The 17,901-nt window shown below is 42.5% G+C and overlaps 1 protein-coding gene across 2 annotated transcripts in view; it reads left to right on the forward strand.

Annotated features, from left to right (window-relative positions):
• The window catches only part of DNAH10 (dynein axonemal heavy chain 10), a 156,979-nt gene that overhangs the window by 6,183 nt on the left and 132,895 nt on the right, over positions 1 to 17,901 (forward strand). For both annotated transcript variants that reach the window (XM_081540402.1, XM_081540403.1), the window contains exons 3-8: positions 1,777 to 1,877; positions 3,733 to 3,841; positions 6,562 to 6,677; positions 12,814 to 13,030; positions 14,778 to 14,935; positions 15,658 to 15,888. In XM_081540402.1, coding sequence (XP_081396528.1) covers positions 1,777 to 1,877; positions 3,733 to 3,841; positions 6,562 to 6,677; positions 12,814 to 13,030; positions 14,778 to 14,935; positions 15,658 to 15,888 — 932 coding nt within the window. The remainder of the gene's footprint in view (positions 1 to 1,776; positions 1,878 to 3,732; positions 3,842 to 6,561; positions 6,678 to 12,813; positions 13,031 to 14,777; positions 14,936 to 15,657; positions 15,889 to 17,901) is intronic.

Consider the following 17,901-nt stretch of genomic DNA (forward strand, 5'->3'; position numbering starts at 1 on the left):
AGCAACAAAGAGTCACAGTCAAACGGAAAAAAATCATTTAAAAAAAACCCTTAAAAATTAAAAATGAAATCAGAGGAGAAAAAGGATTGTGCACAACACTGTGATGTGCAGTGTTTCCTGTCATCTTAATTTTTTCAGAACAATTTGTTTTTAACCAAAACATAACCCCCTCTTTAGTGAAAATTAGGAGTGTTAGAGGAGAGGAATACAAATTTAGAAATACAGGACCTCCATTCTTACTAAGGTTTGTGTAGGTTGGGTTTTGATCAGACAGACGGTGGTCGTGAGGGACACAGTTGTGTTTACTGACGGCCTCCTGCTTTGGTACCAATAAATCCGTAATCAGGAAAGAATTGGGAGGGAGGAGGCTGCTTGGAGAGAAGGATTAGGACAGTCTCCAACAAAGCAAATTAATATTCCTTCTAAGTGTGTTTTTTTTTCCTTTTTATCGTGGTAAAACATATGCAACATCAAACAGCATTTTATCCACTTCTAAACATATAGCTCTGTGGCACTGACTGCACTTGGCAGTGTATTTTTTTTTTTAATCTCTTTTTTTTGGCTGCATTTCATGGCATGTAGAATCTTAGTTCCCCGACCAGGGATTGAACCCTCACCCCCTGCAGTGGAAGCATGGGGTCTTAACCACTGGATGGATCGCCGGGGAAGTCCCTCGACAGTGTATTTTTGTCTGTGGGCTGTTGCTCTTGCTCTGATAATGCTAGTTCTCCCAGCTGCAGACTGTTTCCTCTGCTAGCCAGCATGCTCGATACTCAGCCAACCTATAATCTAATCCTCCCAAATCTCACCCCAATAGATATTATTGTCCCGTTTTATGGATGAGAAAACCCACTGCTGAGAGGGTTCAGACCACACATGTTGATTTGTTCCAAAGCCTGGACTTTGTCCAGTGCCTTTTGGAGAAAGAGCCAAACAGTTTGAGAAAGCTCTCCCTTCTCTGTGGGCTTCTTCAGAAACTCAGGGTTGTGACTGGTAGGCTGTGAGGTTTTCAGACCCCATCAATAACAGTAGACTTGGGAGACATACGTTCATTCTATTTACTTTTCTTTCCATCCCCCACCTATTTCAAGTTTTATAGTGAAAAAGGAGTAGATGTTAACATGTTAACTATAATCTCATCCTAAGGATAAAGCCCCCCCTTTAAGTAAAAATCTCAGAGAAGTCACTCATTGGACACTGTAGCTGAAACAAACTTGTACACTCACACACATAAATTAAAATCCCAACTGAGGACCAATCAAAACCACAACACAATTCTTCTAAGTAGAACGTGAGTCAAGGCTACAGTAGGATTCATTTGTAAAAAAAAATGTACATCCAGCTATTTTTTTAAATATAGTTTTACTTTTTTATTTAGTAGTGGGGGTTACTCTCTAGTTGTGGTGATCAGACTTCTCATTGCAGTGGCTTCTCTTGTGAAAACAGGCACTAGGGTGCATGAACTTCAATAGCTGTGGCACTTAGGCTTAGTAACTGGCTCCTAAGCTCTGTGGCACAGGTTCAGTAGTTACAGGGCACAGGCTTTGTTGCTCCATGGCTTGTGGGATCTTCCTGGATCAGGTATCGAACCTGTGTCTCCTGCATTGGCAGGCAGATTCTTTACTACTGAACCACCAGCGAGGCCCAACACCCAGCTTTTTGATAACATGCCCACTGAGTGAAATATACTAACGTCCAAGATGCAAGTCTGATCTAGGTGACCAGAAACCTCATTTTCCAAGTATTTCATCTTGTGCATTGCATCATGTTTTGCAGGTAAGAATCTGCAGCTGAGAATGTATTCTGTACCTCATCCTCGCATCAGCCTTGAGGAGGAAGAGATGAACCTTGAGAGTATAGAGAACCTCCCCGTCAAAGTATGTGTGGCTCTTTCTCCTCTTGGGTGGGGTAATGGGAACTTCATGTCCTTGGATGAGTCTGGGTAACTGACACAGTTCATACAAGAAATGTATCCTGTTGGACTTCCCTGATGGTCCAGGGGTTAAGACTCTGTGCTTCCAATGCAGGGATTTCAGGTTCGATCCCTGATTGGGGAACTAAGATCCCACATGCCAGACAGTGTGGCCAAAAAAGAAAAAACAGAAAAAATGTTAAGGAACATATCGTGTTGGAATAGAGATAATGGAATCCTGTGTTGGGGGTCCCCAAGGTCCCCCTCAGATTAAAAGATCTGCCACAGTGACTCACAGGGCCCAGAAAATCTTTTGTACTCATCAGTTCAGTTCCGTTTATACTCATGGTTATAGTTTATTTCAGTGAAAGGATGCAGATTAGAGTGAACAGAGAACAAGGCATACAGGGCAGAGTCCAGGAGGAAAAAAGAACAAGTTGTCCTTTCCAAATGGGGCTGCCAGGGCAGCATTCATTCTTCTTCTTTTTCAAAAACTATTTTCCTTTATTTATTTGGCTGTGCCAGGTCTTAGCTGTGGCACATGGGATCTTTAGTTGTGGCATGTGAGATCTAGTTTCCTGATCAGGGATTGAACCTGGGCCCTCCTGAGTTGGGAGTATGGAGTCATAGACACTGGAGCACCAGGGAAGTTCCCAGTATTCATTCCTGCAGCAACCATGTGAGACACACATAGGAGGTTGTGCCAGTCAGAGGAGTTCACCTAAGCCTTGGTGTCCAGGGTTTTTAGTGGGGATCAGTCATGTCTGCATGAAGTCCGCACAGTTAGTCAGCAGCCCATTCCACTTTGCAGAGGTCAAACTGAGGGAGTGTGACCAAGTTCCCCAGGCAAACAAAATTAGTTCACCATAAATCACGTTTTTAATATAAATTCTCCAGCATGACCCAAGGGCCTAGGTCTACAGAGATGCTCAGATTAGCCAGGATGTTCCAAAAGCTTAAAGGTCATCACCTGGGAACTGGTTCAGGGCTAGCCTTTTCCTTTTTTTAAAGATTGTGTGTTTTTTTTTTTAATGTCAACCATTTTTAAAGTCTATTGAATTTGTTACAGTATTGCTTCTGTTTTATGTTTTGGTTATCTGGCTGCAAGGCATGTGGGATCTTAGCTCTCCAATCAGGGATCAAACCAACACCAACCGCAATGCAAGGTGAAGTCTTAAGCACTGGACCACCAGGGAAGTCTCAGGGCTAGCCTTGAGTGCCTTTGGAGTGTGTAGGGTTTGGACAACCCAGGCCTGCTGGGTCAACCCTTCACTGCACAAACCCCAGGGAGAGTTCATAAAGTTAGGATGGAAGCATTTGGCCTGAGCTGTGCTAATTGAAATTATGCTCAGTTGCCCTATGAATATGCCTCCCTGCAAAAAATCTGAATTCAAGACGAGTTTGTTGCAATTTGTGGTCCAGAGAAGCTTGATTAGGACATTGCCCAATTCAGTTTATTCAAGCGTACCTGCAGTGGCCATTTGGTGGAAGAGTCAGGCTTAGAGTTCAGCATATGAGTGAATTTTATTTTATTTTTTAAAGTTATTTTTTTATTTGGCTGCTCCAGGTCGTAGTTGCAGCATGTGGGCTCAAGTTTCCTGACCAGGGATTGAACCTGGGCCCCCTGCATTGGGAGCATGGAGTCTTAGCCACTGGACCATCAGGGAAGTCCCCCTGGATGGATTTTAGCTCATGTCTCTGGTCCACTGGGAAGTGAGTTCAGCCAGTGCATGGAGAGAGAGCTCAGGTGTACGCAAATATTAGGTGATTTGGGTGGGCGGATATATCTCAGTGTGACTTTTTTGGTCCCTATGTTTCAGAAAACTGTTAAGCAAATGGTGGAAAAGACATATCTCCAGGTGCTTTGTACTCCTGTTCCTGAGGAGTTTATGGACCAGAATGTGGTGTTTTTTCTCAGAAATACAAAAGGTATGTTTCCAGCGGGAGTGTGTGTGAGTGTGGGTGTGTATGCAAATGCATGTGCGTATGTCTGAGGCTCTTAATTTTTACATGTTCTTGAGAAGATACCTTTTTATCAGTACAGTCAATCCTCATTATTCACGGATTCTATATTTGTAAATTTACCAACTTGCTCAAAATTTTTGTAACCCCAAATCAGTACTTTCAGTGCTTTCATGGTCTTTGAAAGACACGTATGGAGTGGGGAAAATTTGAGTCACTAGCATGCACGGACCCAGCTGAGGTCAGGAAAGGCCATGCTCTGCCTTCTCATTGCATCACACACTATAGACAAGTGTCTTTATCGTGATCTCTTTAGTACCAGGGTTTTTTAGTTTTTGTGGGGCTTTGGGGTGATTTCACTGTTTAAAATGTCTCCAGGGTGGGGTGCTGTACTCAGAGTGCAGGAAGGCTGGGATGTGCCTGACGGAGAAAACTCGTGTGTGATGTAAACTTTGTTTACACGTGAGCAATGGTGCTGTTGGCCATGAGTCCAATGTTAGTGAATTGGCAATTATGTTAAATAAGGTGTCTAAACAGAAACACACATAAGGTTGTACAGTAAGTCCCCTACGTACAAATGAGTTCTATTCCAAGAGCATGTTCGTAAGACCAATTTGTTTGTAAGTCCAACAAAGTTAGCCTAGGTACTCAACTAACACAATCAGCTATATAGTATTGTGCTGAAATAGGTTTATAATACTTTTCACACAAATAAGACATAAGAAGACAAACACAAAAACTAAAAAAATTTAATCTTATAGAACCTTGAAAAGTATAGTACTACAGCTGGCATACAGGGATTGGCACTGAGTGAAGAGGCAAGAAGAGTTCCTGATGGAGAAGGGAGAGGAGGTGGGAGATGGTAGAGCTGAAGGATCATTAGCAATAGAAGATGGAGGGTAAGCTGCAATTTTACTCACGCCTGACATTGATGGGACAGGTTCTTGTTTCTTGCTGGATTCAATTCTATCTATCCTCTTGTAAAAAGCATCCAGTGATGTTTGGGTAGTACTCTGTATCAGCTATATCACCGATGCTATATTTCATGCTTGCTTCTGGACATCCTGGGCTTGAAATAAAGATACAGTTCGACTCTCCGCTATACAGTACTCTATAGTAAAGTACACAACACACATGATGTTGCTTTTCTTTTCTTTTTTTTAAACACTGATGGCCCTTTGGATCATGACCTCACTGCTAAGTTCTAAGTTTCTGTACTTTGTTCTTTCCAAATGAGAGGAAACATAACAAGAAGGAGGAAAGTTGACCGGCAGAGGCTTAGCATGAAACAGCTACTCTCGTTACAGTTCTTGTTTGAGGAGGGACCAATCTCAGCTCAGTGCTTCCCTATTTAACAATAATCACAAGCCAGGAACAACAATAATCAGCCTTAGCCAGAGGGTATGGTGTTTACCCTGGTTTATTACTATTTACTCTCATCATATATACGTATTTTTTACAGGTATCTTTCATTGATGTCAAGCTTTCTTTTTCACACTTGGTTTTTACATAATTTCCCTTTAAAATAAATTTATTCAGTAAAGAAGCATTTGATAGAAAGAAACCTATCAGGCAAAGAATAGTGTGCACATCTATACAGATGCAGGGAAAGGCATGCAGACTGAAGCTTGTGGTGTGTCCCAGTAAGACTCAGAGAAATGTCCCAGGGCCCTCTGAAGTGTTTACAGAGCTGATTGGTGGTGATTAATTTTTTGATGGGGTGGGGTGGAGTCGAGGGAGAGGGTGGGAGCGAATACACATCAAAGAAAACCTGGCCAATTCCGTGGTGACTCAGCGGTAAGGAATCTGTCTGCCAGTGCAGGAGGCATGAGTTCGATCCCTGGCCTGGGAAGATCCCACAAGCTGCGGAGCAATTGAGCCGGTGTGCCACAACTCCTGAGCCTGTGCTCTAGAGCCCGGGAGCCCCAAGTATTGAGCCCACGTGCCTTAGCTACTGAAACCTGCATGCCCTAGAGCCCATACTCCGTATAAGAGAAGCCCCTGCAAAGATAAGCACCAAAGCTAGAGAGTAGCCCCCTGCTCACTGCAACTAGAGAAAAGCCTGTGTAGCAACAAAGACCCAGCACAGCCAAAAATAAGTAAATAAATAAATAAAAGAAAACCTGGTCAAGAGAGAGACTGTTTCCAATGTGTCTTAAAAAAAACCCATGACTTGGGAATTCCCCGACGATCCAGTGGTTAGGACTTGACGCTCTCACTGCTGGAGCCCAGGTTCAGTACCTGGTCGGGGAACTAAGATCCCACAGACTGTGCAGTGGGACCCAAAAAACCAAAAACAACGACGCACCCCTCCCACTCCCCAAACGCTGTGACTTGAAAGGTACTTTGGCGATGAACTGGGGAGGGTTACTGGGAGTGGAGAGACAGACCAAGCCAAGAGCTCATCAGATGTTTCTAGAAGACCCAAAGTGTTTCTGTCCTTGTCAGGCTGTACACACTCCAACCAGATCGGTTCATCCACGTGGCCCTCGGGCGCCACCCGTGTGAACCTCTGAACCACAGTGCGACCCTCAGCGTTTGTTTCCTTCTCAATGAGCACATATTCTGATCTGTGCCTGGAACATTCCTTTGTATTATTGGAGGAGGAGCTGGTTCCCACACACTTGGAAATGTTAGCTGTGTCCACCTCCCTCCTCATCTCACTCCCCAAATCTGTTCCTGTCTAGAGACCATCTCTGAGGCGACTGACATGAAGGAAGCTATGGAAATTATGCCCGAAACGTTGGAGTATGGAATTATAAATTCACGTGTGCTTGCTTTCCTGAGGGATGTTATATCTCAGGTAAATATGGATGGAAAAAAAGAATCTCAGTACTTTTTACAAGTAAGGCCATCTGGGGATTCCCTGGTGGTCCAGTGGTTAGCACTTGGTGCTTTGACTGCCAAGGGCACGAGTTCAGTCTCTGGTCAGGGAACTAAGATCCCACAAGCCGAGCAGCTCAGCCAAAAAAAAAAAAATGAAAAAAGAGTAAGGCCATTTGATTCATTGATTCCATAAAGAGGTGGTTGGCAACTCTTAGGTTCCAGACACCGTCGTGGAGTTTGTTGGTGGAGCTGTGAGCAGGACCGATGACATCCTTGTGTTCTGGGTTATACTGGTGGAAAGACACCAAATATCAACACAGAAACAGGAAACTATGAGGTAGTGACAGCTGGCTTGAGGAAACTAAATCCTTCCGATGTGATAGAGAGGGCTTCGTTGGTGACTCCGTGGTAGACTCTGCCTGCCAATGCAGAAGATGTGCGTTCAATCCCTGGGTCAGGAAGACCTCCTGGAGGAGGTCATAGCAACCCACTCCAGTATTCTTGCCTCGAGAATTCCATGGACAGAGGAGCCTGGTGGGCTACAGTCCATGAGGTCAGAGAATCAGACACGACTTAGAGACTAAACACCAACAGCTACGTAATAGAAATGGCCTGTGTGAGTATGTGTGTGTTCAGGGGGTGGCGGTTAGGGACACCTTGCTGGAGAGGTGACATCTGAGCTTTAGACAGCCAATAAAAATGCCCATGCTGCTGATGCTCAGTCGCTTCAGTCGTGTCCGACTCTGTGCGACCCCGTAGACGGTGGCCCACTAGGCTCCCCCATCCCTGGGACTCTCCAGATAAAAACACTGGAGTGGGTTGCTAGTTCCTTCTCCAGTGCATGAAAATGAAAAGTAAAAAGTGAAAGTGAAGTCACTCAGTCGTGTCTGACTCTTAGCGACCCCATGGACTGCAGCCTACCAGGCTCCTCCGTCCATGGGATTTTCTAGGCAAGAGTACTGGAGTGGGTTGCCATTGCCTTCTCCAAAAAAAGCCCATAAGCTGGCTAATTCACTAATGATAAGTTACTAGGAAAATGTAATAGGGTGGGAGTGAGGTGATCAGGAAAGACCCCCTCTGAGGAAGTGACACTGAATTGAGAGGCGGATGAGGTGAAGGCATCAAGCAAGTGAGGATCTGGATGAAGAGCATCCTGGGCAGAGGAAACAGCATGTGCAAAGGTCCTGAGGTGGGAGCAGACTCCGTTTAGTCTGCAAACAGAAGGATGACCAGTGCAGCTGGAGCATACTGGGTGAAGTTTGGAAAAGAAAGTACGTTTGAAGCATATGAGTAAAATGATCTGGTTTGCATTTTTCTTCTCATCATTGTGTGTATAACATATTGCAGAGGCAAGAGCTTAAGGGACCAGTAGACCTAATAGCAGGCTATGGAAGCGTCCAAATGGTGCATGATAATTGTTTAGGCTCCAGAGTTTAATCAGGGGAGAGAGTGGGAAGCAGACAGCATCAAGAATACGTTAGAGATGGAGTCAACAGGACTTATTGATGATTTGGATATGGAGGTTTCAGAAAAGATCATCAAGAATGACTCCTAGGATTTGAGTTTGAGCAACCAGGGGGATATTAGGGTCATGGACTTCCCTGGTGGCTCAGACGGTAAAGCATCTGCCTACAATGAGGGAGACCCGGGTTCAGTCCCTGGGTCAGGAAGATCTCCTGGAGAAGGAAATAGCCACCCATTCCAGTATTCTTGCCTGGAAAATCCCATGGATGGAGGAACCTGGTAGACTACAGTCCATGGGGTCCCAAAGAGTCGGACACGACTGAGCGACTTCACTTTCACTTTCACTGAGATGGGGGAGTGGAAGGATCTGGAGGAAAAAACCCCCAAACTCTGTTTTGCACATATTAAGCTTGAGATGCCTCCTAGACACCCAAGATGAGGTGTGAGGCAGGATGAATGTCTAGAGATCAAGGGATTCCAAATATATATATTTTTTCATTCTTTTTTTTTTCCGGCCATGCCAAAGTGCCTTAGTTCCCTGAGCAGGGATTGAATCCATGCCCCCTGCTTTGGGAGTGTGAAGTCTCCACCACTGGACTATCAGGAAGTCCCTCCAGCAAGTTTTTATTGAACACCTACTGTATCCCATAGCAGTGATCACCATAGTCAAGGTCTGTATCTCACGGACCTTACATCCCAGTCAGGAAGATTCACATTAAGTGAGATCAATGAGAAAATATACAGTATGTTAGACTATGATAGGAGTTAAGGAGAAAGATGAAGCTGGGAAGGGGGTTAGGAAATGTTGGCAGGTGGTAAAGATAGGACTTTTGAAATACTGGATAGGGTAACCAGGAAGACTTCAGTGTTGTCTTTTGCTGGGACTCTTGCAGTTGGCTCCTGATAGATTTCTCAGCTTCTGCTCATGACCCTATACTATATTCTTCACATGTCAACCAGAGAGATTCTTTAAAAATATGGGAGTCACCAACATGGTGTCACCGTTATTTGTACTATCTCAGTTCAGTTCACTCGCTCAGTCGTGTCTGACTCTTTGGGACCCCATGGACTGCAGCATGCCAGGCTTCCCTGTCCATCACCAACTCCCAGAGCTTACTCAAATTCATGTCCATTGAGTCAGTGATGCCATCCAACCATCTCATTCTCTGTCATCCCCTTCTCCTGCCTTCAATCTTTCCCAGCATCAGGGTCTTTTCCAATGAGTCAGTTCTTTGCATCAGGTGGCCAAAGTGTTGGAGTTTCAGCTTCAGCATCAGTCCTTCCAATGAATGTTCAGGACTGATCTCCTTTAGGATTGACTGGTTTGATCTCCTTGCAGTCCAAGGGACTCTCAAGAGTGTTCTCCAACACCACAGTTAAAAAGCATCAATTCTTCGGCTCTCAGATTTCTTTATGGTCCAATTCTCACATCCATACATGACTGCTGGAAAAATCATAGCTTTGACTAGAGGGGCCTTTGTTGGCAAAGTAATGTCTCTGCTTTTTAATATCCTGTCTCAGTTGGTCATAGCTTTTCTTCCAAGGAGCAAGCATCTTTTCTTGCTTCGTGATTTTGGAGCGATTTTGGAGCCCCCAAAAAATACTCTCACACTGTTTCCATTGTTTCCCCATCTATTTGCCATGAAGTGATGGGACTGGATGCTATGATCTTAGTTTTCTGAGTGTTGAGTTTTAAGCCAGCTTTTTCACTCTCCTCTTTCACATTTCCTCTTTAGTTCTTCTTTGCTTTCTGCCATAAGGGTGGTGTCATCTGCACATCTGAGGTTACTGACGTTTCTCCCGGCAATCTTGATTCCAGCTTGCACTTCATCCAGCCTGGCATTTCTCATGATGTACTCTGCATATAAGTTAAATAAGTGTGGTGACAATACACACCGTTGATGTACTCCTTTCCCAATTTGTTCCATGTCCAGTTCTAACTGTTGCTTCTTGACGTGCATACAGATTTCTCAGGAGGCAGGGCAGGTAGTATGGTATTCTCATCTCTTGAAGAATTTTCCACAGTTTGTTGTGATCCACACAGTCAAAGGCTTTGGTGTAAACAATAAAGCAGAAGTAGATGTTTTTCTGGAATTCTCTTCCTTTTCTATGATCCAATGGATGTTGGCAATTTGCTCTCTGGTTCCTCTGCCTTTTCTAAATCCAGCTTGAACATCTGCAAGTTCACGTACTGTTGAAGCCGGACTTGGAGAATTTTGAGCATTACTTTGCTAGTGTGTGAGGTGAGTGCGGTTGTGTGGTAGTTTGAGCATTCTTTGGCATTGCCCTTCTTTGAGATTGGAATGAAAACTGACCTTTTCCAGTCCTGTGGCCACTGCTGAGTTTTCCATATTTGCTGGCATATTGAGTGCAGCATTTTCACAGCGTCATCTTTTAAGATTTGAAATAGCTCAACTGGAATTTCATCACCTCCACTAGCTTTGTTTGTAGTGATGCTTCCTAAGGCCCACTTGACTTCCCATTCCAGGATGTCTGGCTCTAGGTGAGTGATCACAGCATCGTGGTTATCTGGGTCATGAAGATCTTTTTTTGTATAATTCTTCTGTGTATTCTTGCCACCTCTTCTTAATATCTTCTGCTGCTGTTAAGTCCATACCATTTCTGTCCTTTATTGTGCCCATCTTTGCATGAAAGTTTCCCTTGGTAGCTCTAATTTTCTTGAAGAGATCTCTAGTCTTTCCCATTCTATGGTTTTCCTCTATTTTCTTTGCACTGATCACTGAGGAAGGCTTTCTTATCTCTCTGTGCTACTCTTTGGAACTTTGCATTCAAATGGATATATCTTTCCTTTTCTCCTTTGCCTTTAGCTTCTCTTCTTTTCTCAGCTATTTGTAAGGCCTCCTCAGGCAACCATTTTGCCTTATTGCATTTCTTTTTCTTGGGGATGGTCTTGATCACTGCCTCCTGTACAATGTCACGAACCTCCCTCCATAGTTCTTCAGGCACTCTGTCTATCAGATCTAATCCCTTGAATCTATTTGTCACTTCCACTATATAATCATAAGGGATTTGATTTAGGTCATACCTGAATGGTCCAGTGGTTTTCCCTACTTTCTTCAATTTAAGTCTAAATTTGGCAATAAGGAGTTCATGATCTGAGCCACAGTCTGCTCCCGGTCTTGTTTTTGCTGACTGTATAGAGCTTCTCCATCTTTGGCTGCAAAGAATAAAATCAATCTGATTTCGGTATTGACCATCTGGTGATGTCCATGTGTAGAGTCTTCTCTTGTGTTATTGGAAGAGGGTGTTTGCTATGACCAGCGCATTCTCTTGGCAAAACTCTATTAGCCTTTGCCCTGCTTCATTCTGTACCAAGGCCAAATGTGCCTGTTACTCCAGGTATATCTTGACTTCCTACTTTTGCATTCCAGTCCCCTATGATGAAGAGGATCATCTTTTTTGGGTGTTAGTTCTAGAAGGTTTTGTAGGTCTTCACAGAACCATTCAACTTCATCTTCTTCAGCATTACTGGTTGGGGCATAGACTTGGATTACTGTGATATTGAATGGTTTGCCTTGAAAACGGACAGAGATCATTCTGTCAGTTTTGAGATTGCACCCAAGTACTGCATTTCGGACGCTTGTTGACTATGAGGGCTACTCCATTTCTTCTAAGGGATTCTTGCCGGCAGTAGTATAAATAATGGTCATCTGAATTAAATTCGCCCATTCTAGTCCATTTTAGTTCACTGATTCCTAAAATGTCTATGTTCTCTCTTGCCATCTCCTATTTGAACACTTCTAATTTACCTTGATTCATGGACCTAACATTCCAGGTTTCTATGCAATATTGTTCTTTACAGCATCGGACTTTACTTCTATCACCAGTCACATCCACAACTGTTTTCGATTTGGTTCTGTCTCTTCATTCTTTATGGAGGTATTTCTCCACTGATCTCCAGTAGCATATTGGGTACCTACCGACCTGGAAAGTTCATCTTTCAGCGTCATATCTTTTTGCCTTTTCATACTGTTCATGGGGTTCTCAAGGCAAGAACACTGAAGTGGCATGCCATTCCTTTTTCTAGTGGACCATGTTTTCTCTCTATTATGCTACAAATACACTCAAAGCCAGAGGCAACTTAAATGCATGAATTAATGAATATGATGTTGTGTGATTTGTTTCTTTTTAAAACATTTTTATTGGATTACAGTTGATTCATAACATTAGTTTCTGCTGTACAGCAAAGTGACTCAGTTATATATATATACATATATCCACTCTTTTTATATTCTTTCCCATATAACTCACTACAGAGCTCTGAGTAGATTTCCCTGTGCTATACAGTAGGTCCTTATTAGTTACCTGTTTTATATATAGTAGCGTATGTATGTCAATCCCAGTTCCCAATTTTTTAATTTATCCCTCCCCTGCTCCCTGCATTCCTCCCTGGTAACCATAAGTTTGTTTTCTACATCTTTGACTTTTCTTCCATTTTCAAGTTCATTTGTACTCAGGCATAAAAAAGAACATAATAATGCCATTTGCAGCAACTTGAAATGGACCTAGAAATTGTCATATGAGTGAAGTAAATCAGACAGAGAAAAGCAGCTATCATATGATATCACATATATGTGGAACCTAAAAGAGTGGTACAAATGATTTGATTCTTAAACTTGGCTTTTCAGGTTTTCTTGCCAGCCTTGTCCTTCAGTCAGCACAAGGATGCCAACCTGGGACTCACATCTGGAGAAGTCTTAGACTCCTTTGATTATGACATAGACCTACCTAGCATGCCTGGGGAAGCGATAGAATATCACAGCATTCAGTTAATACGAGATGAATTTTTAATGAACATCCAGAAATTTGCAAGTAGTATTCAAAGAACAATGCAGCAACTTGAAGGTAAGGCTTCATTTTTTCTCCTTGGTTAAGCAGGATGTTTGCATTGAGAAGAATTTACTTTTGGACACAGTGGGGGATGGAGAGGTGGGATCATCTGACAGAATATCACTGACACATATACATGACCATATGTAAAATAGAGAGCCAGTGGGAATTTGATGTATGATGCAGGGAACCCCAAACTGGTGCTCTGTGACAGCCTAGAGGTGTGGGATGAGGAGGGAGGAGAGGAGGGTTTCAAGAGAAGGGGATATATATATATATATGTATATATACACACACCTATGGCTGATTCATGTTGATGTATGACAGAGGCCATCACAATATTGTAATTACCCTGTGATTTAAAAAAAATTCCTAAAAAGAAGAAGAATTAAGAGTTCAGGAGATTTTTTGGTTTTAATTTATGACCGTTCTTTTTACCTGCTCCTGATGTGAAAGACACAGGCTGGCCTTTGTAAGAAACATAAAGAAGAATGAAGAATGACAAATCCTTGTCTTCAAGGATTTTATAATCCAGGGCCCAAGGAACTATGGCAGAAAAAGTAACTTGAGATAGATATTAGGGTCCTTAGGACTTGGAAAAGTGAGACCATTTGGGAGAAGTGGTGAGAGAATCAAAGAGGACTTCCTGAAGGAGGCAGCATTTGACCTCATCTGAAATGATGAGCAATGCATTGGTAGGCGGAATTGGGGAGCAAGGGCATTTCAGTCAGGCAGAATGTGGACCTTTGTGAGGTTCTTTTTGCATTCATTTTGCTAAGCACTCTATGAGATTCAGTTTGCTAAGCACTCTGTATTTTCAGTATGAAGATCTAGCCTTTTAGTATGAAAAACTCTCTTGATAATTTCCTCCACTATTTGTCTGTTTTCTTTTGCTAATATTCCTGTTGGATGTGGGCTGCTGATTCTGTTACTTATCTTTTCACTTGCGTTTTCCATCTCTTTCTGTATTCTACACAGACGAAGAGTGCCTAAAGAGTGCCTAAAGAGTTCCTCAACTTTTACCTTCACAACTTTTGATTAGACTTTCACTTATTCTGTGACTGTACCTTTTCCATAGCATTCTGTTCTTGTTTGATGGATGCTATATTGTCTCAAATCTCTAATAGTTGGAATTAAAACTTCCCCCCATCTTTTCTTTTATCTCAATGTCCTCTGAAATCATTGTTGCTGACTTATCTTGGATTGTCTGTTTCATGCTGGAGACATTCTTGAATATCTGTTGAGATCTGGTTGTTTGTTCAGTTTTTAAATTGACATTAGGTTGTAAACTCAGGAATTCTTATTAATAAACAGCTAAGTCATTTTGATGGAGCTTGATGCTGCTATGGTGATCTAATTATCTAAAATGTTTTAGGGACTTCCTTGATGGTCCAGTGGTTAAAAATCTTCCTTCCAATGGAGGGGATGAACATTTGATCCCTGGTTGGGTATATAAGATCCCACATGCCAGGCGGGGGTGGCAACTAAGTTTGCATGCTGCAACTACTTAGCCTATGCCCTGGAGCCTGTGCGCCACAGATAAGATTCCACATGCAACTGTAAGACCTGATGCAGCCAAATAAATAAATAAAATGTTTTAGTACGTTCTAATGAAAGAGAGTGATATATAGAAATATGAGGATCGTGAGGTACCAGGCTATCTACTAATGTGTGGAGAGAAGATCCAGAATTACCTTGAAGATTATTGTCTGTAATCATTTCCCCCAAACTACTGGCTGACTGACCATTTTTATTCTACTAGGTGAGATCAAGTTAGAAATGCCGAGCATCAGCGTAGAGGGAGAGGTATCTGATCTGGCAGCTGACCCAGAAACAGTTGAAATTTTGGAGCAATGCGTGATAAACTGGTTGAATCAGATATCTACAGCCCTTGAGGGCCAGATGAAAAAGACACCACAGGTAATGTGCGCCATTCTTTTGCAGATCCCTAATCCAGTTCATGCTTGCCATCTTGAGAAAGAGCCAAGAGTCTGGGAATCTGTGTGATTTAGCCTCTTTCCTTACTGTTTTGTGACCTTCTTAAAAATATTAAAGTAAACATACCTGAGATATCATTCTTGGGCTTTCTAAGGTTAATGTGCTACCAGATAACTCCCTGATATTGATAAAGATAATACTATATATCAGTGAGAATGTTTGAGCTGAAAAAAAAACAAAACAAAACAGGAAATCTAACTCAGCTGGCTTAAGCAAGAAAGAGGATTTGTTGGCTCATTGAGAAGTCCAGAGGGCAATGCTGGTTTCAGGTACAGTTTGATCAGGACTCTAGCAATCTAGCTGGGTTTCTCTGTAAATTTCTTGGTTCCAATCTCCTCTCTGAGAGGGCTTCCTCCTCGGGCTGGTCTCCTTCATGGTGACAACTGGTAGCAGTTTCTGACTCTACATCCCCACACCACTTTGTCCAGAGAAAGATGGACAGCTAGACAGTGTCTAGCGTTCCCAACTGGAGTCCTGAGATCCCCTCTGATTGGACCATCCTAGATCAGGTGTCTGCCCCTGAAGTCTTTGCATGGGTTAGCTCCTAACTATAGAGCCTTTGGGAAGAGGGGCATGGATGCTGGAGGAGCAACCACAGTGTCCATTCCCCACTAATGATGATGATGTTTGTGTGCTCATTGCAGGGTAATGGTCCTCTGGCTGAAATTGAATTCTGGAGGGAAAGAAATGCCACCCTAAGTGCTCTGCATGAACAAACAAAGCTTCCAATAGTCAGAAAAGTCTTGGATGTGATCAAGGAGTCAGATTCGTTGCTTGTGGCTAACTTGCAGCCTGTCTTAACTGAATTGTTCAAGTTCCACATGGAGGCCTCAGACAACGTGAGGTTTCTTTCCACAGTGGAACGTCATTTCAAGGTAGGCTGGGTACACTGTACTTTGGAAAGTCAGCCACACGGATTTAACTTCTGTTTGTTTATTCAGCATTTAAAAAAATTGCAGTAAAATATATATAACATGATATTTATTATTGGAACACTTGTAAGAGTAAGTTCAGTAACATTCAATACATACCCAGTGCTGGTTACCCATTGTCACCTCCTATATGCAAAACTTTTTCACTGTCCCCAACATAAACCCAACATACCTTAAACCCCAACTTCGATTTCCCCCTAGCCCCTGGTAACCTCTATTCTAATTTCCAACTCTATGAATTTGCCTGTTCTAGGAATTTCATAGAAATGGAACCATACCCTGTTTGTACTTCTGTGTATGGTTTATTTCACTCAACATGTTTTCTTTCCTTTTCTTTTTCTGTATTTGACTGCACTGGGTCTTAGTTGCAGCATGTGGGATCTAGTTTCTTGATCAGGGATTGAACCCAGGTCCCCTGCATTGGGAGCTGGGAGTCTTAGCCACTGGACCACCAGTGAATTCCCAACATAATGTTTTTGCGATTCATCCATGCTATAGTATATGTCCGAATCTCATTCCTTTTAAAGGCTCAATAACTTTCCACTGTATACAACACATTTTGCTTATCCATTCTTCTGTTGATGGACTTTTGGGTTGTTTCCCACCTTTTGGCTATTGTGAATAATGCTGCTATGAATCTGGGTGTACAGATATTTGTTTGAGTCTCTGCTTTCAATTCGTTTGAGCATATACCCAGGAGTAGAATTGTTGGGTCATGTGATAATTCTGTGTTTTCAAAAAACCATTTCTTTATTTACGGCTGTGTCAGGTCTTAGTTGCAGCACACAAGAGGGGTCTTCGTTGTGGCTTGTCAGCTCCTTAGTTGTGGTGCAGAGGCTAAGTTGCCCCAGGGCATGTGGGATCTTACTTCCCTGACCAGGAATGGAGCCCTTGTCCCCTCCATTGAAAGGCAGATTCTTAACCACTGGACCACTAGGGAAGTCCCAATATTTCTATATTTAACTGTTATATGAACATTTTATATTTAACTCTTTTCCACAGGGTGTGCACCATTTTATTACGTTCCCACAAGTGTAATTTCCTTTTTCACGATTCCTCTCCCCTCTGATTTGTCATGTACACAGTACAGGATTCCAAGGCCAGGAGTCAGTATTATTGTTCTAGTAATGAGGCCAGTAAGAGTCCTGTTTATGTGGTTGAAGGGGTGCTCTGTGTGTGGTGAAGTACTGTGAATGTGTTGATCCCAGTCCTGAATATCCCACAGCTGCATATACAACCTCACTGAGCCTGTTTCCTTCTCTGGAAAACTGAGCTCATGAGAGAACCTACCTCAAACGATGGCTGGAAGGTTCAAGTTAACTTATGCGTGCAGAGCACGTAGCCTGTCAGGAGCAGCATGAGGGAAGCAATGTACAACCACATTGCAGTGGTACCTGGATAAGGATCTACGTGGTCCCCTGTAAGCGATCAAACAGCTGGTCAAATCTGAGAGCTTGAGGCCCAAGTGCAATCTGCCTCTAAACTGATGATGATGATAACATGTCCTTGCTTGAGAATTATTTATCATCTCTGCAAAGTAAGTGGCTTGCAAAGACCAGTGAGAGGCCAGCTTCTATCACTCATGAAATTGCTTTTGTGGTTTTTTGCCATCCCTTTGTGAGTCTGAAACTTACTTTTCTTTAAGTTGACTTTAGATTTATTCATATATTTTTGTGTGGGTAATATAGACTCATCTTAAACAATCAAGTCTGTGCAGGTATAGGTTTGATATAACAGTTATTTCTGATGTACACTAAAATAAGTATATATCTTCTCTTTCTTAAGTTTTAATCAAATATTTAGAAAACTGGAAATGAAGTTAATAGAAGAAATCAAGATCAGATGTAGCAAAACACTTCATGCATTAACAATCTTGAAAGTTCCTTAAAATAAGTATATATTTATATATTTTTTTTCCTTAAAATAAGTATATTTTTTAAAAGTTCTGTTGTCAAA

This window comes from Giraffa tippelskirchi, chromosome 11 (assembly GCF_054371585.1).
Source record: "Giraffa tippelskirchi isolate mGirTip1 chromosome 11, T2T-mGirTip1v1.2.pri, whole genome shotgun sequence".
NCBI classification, from domain to species: Eukaryota; Metazoa; Chordata; class Mammalia; order Artiodactyla; family Giraffidae; genus Giraffa; species Giraffa tippelskirchi.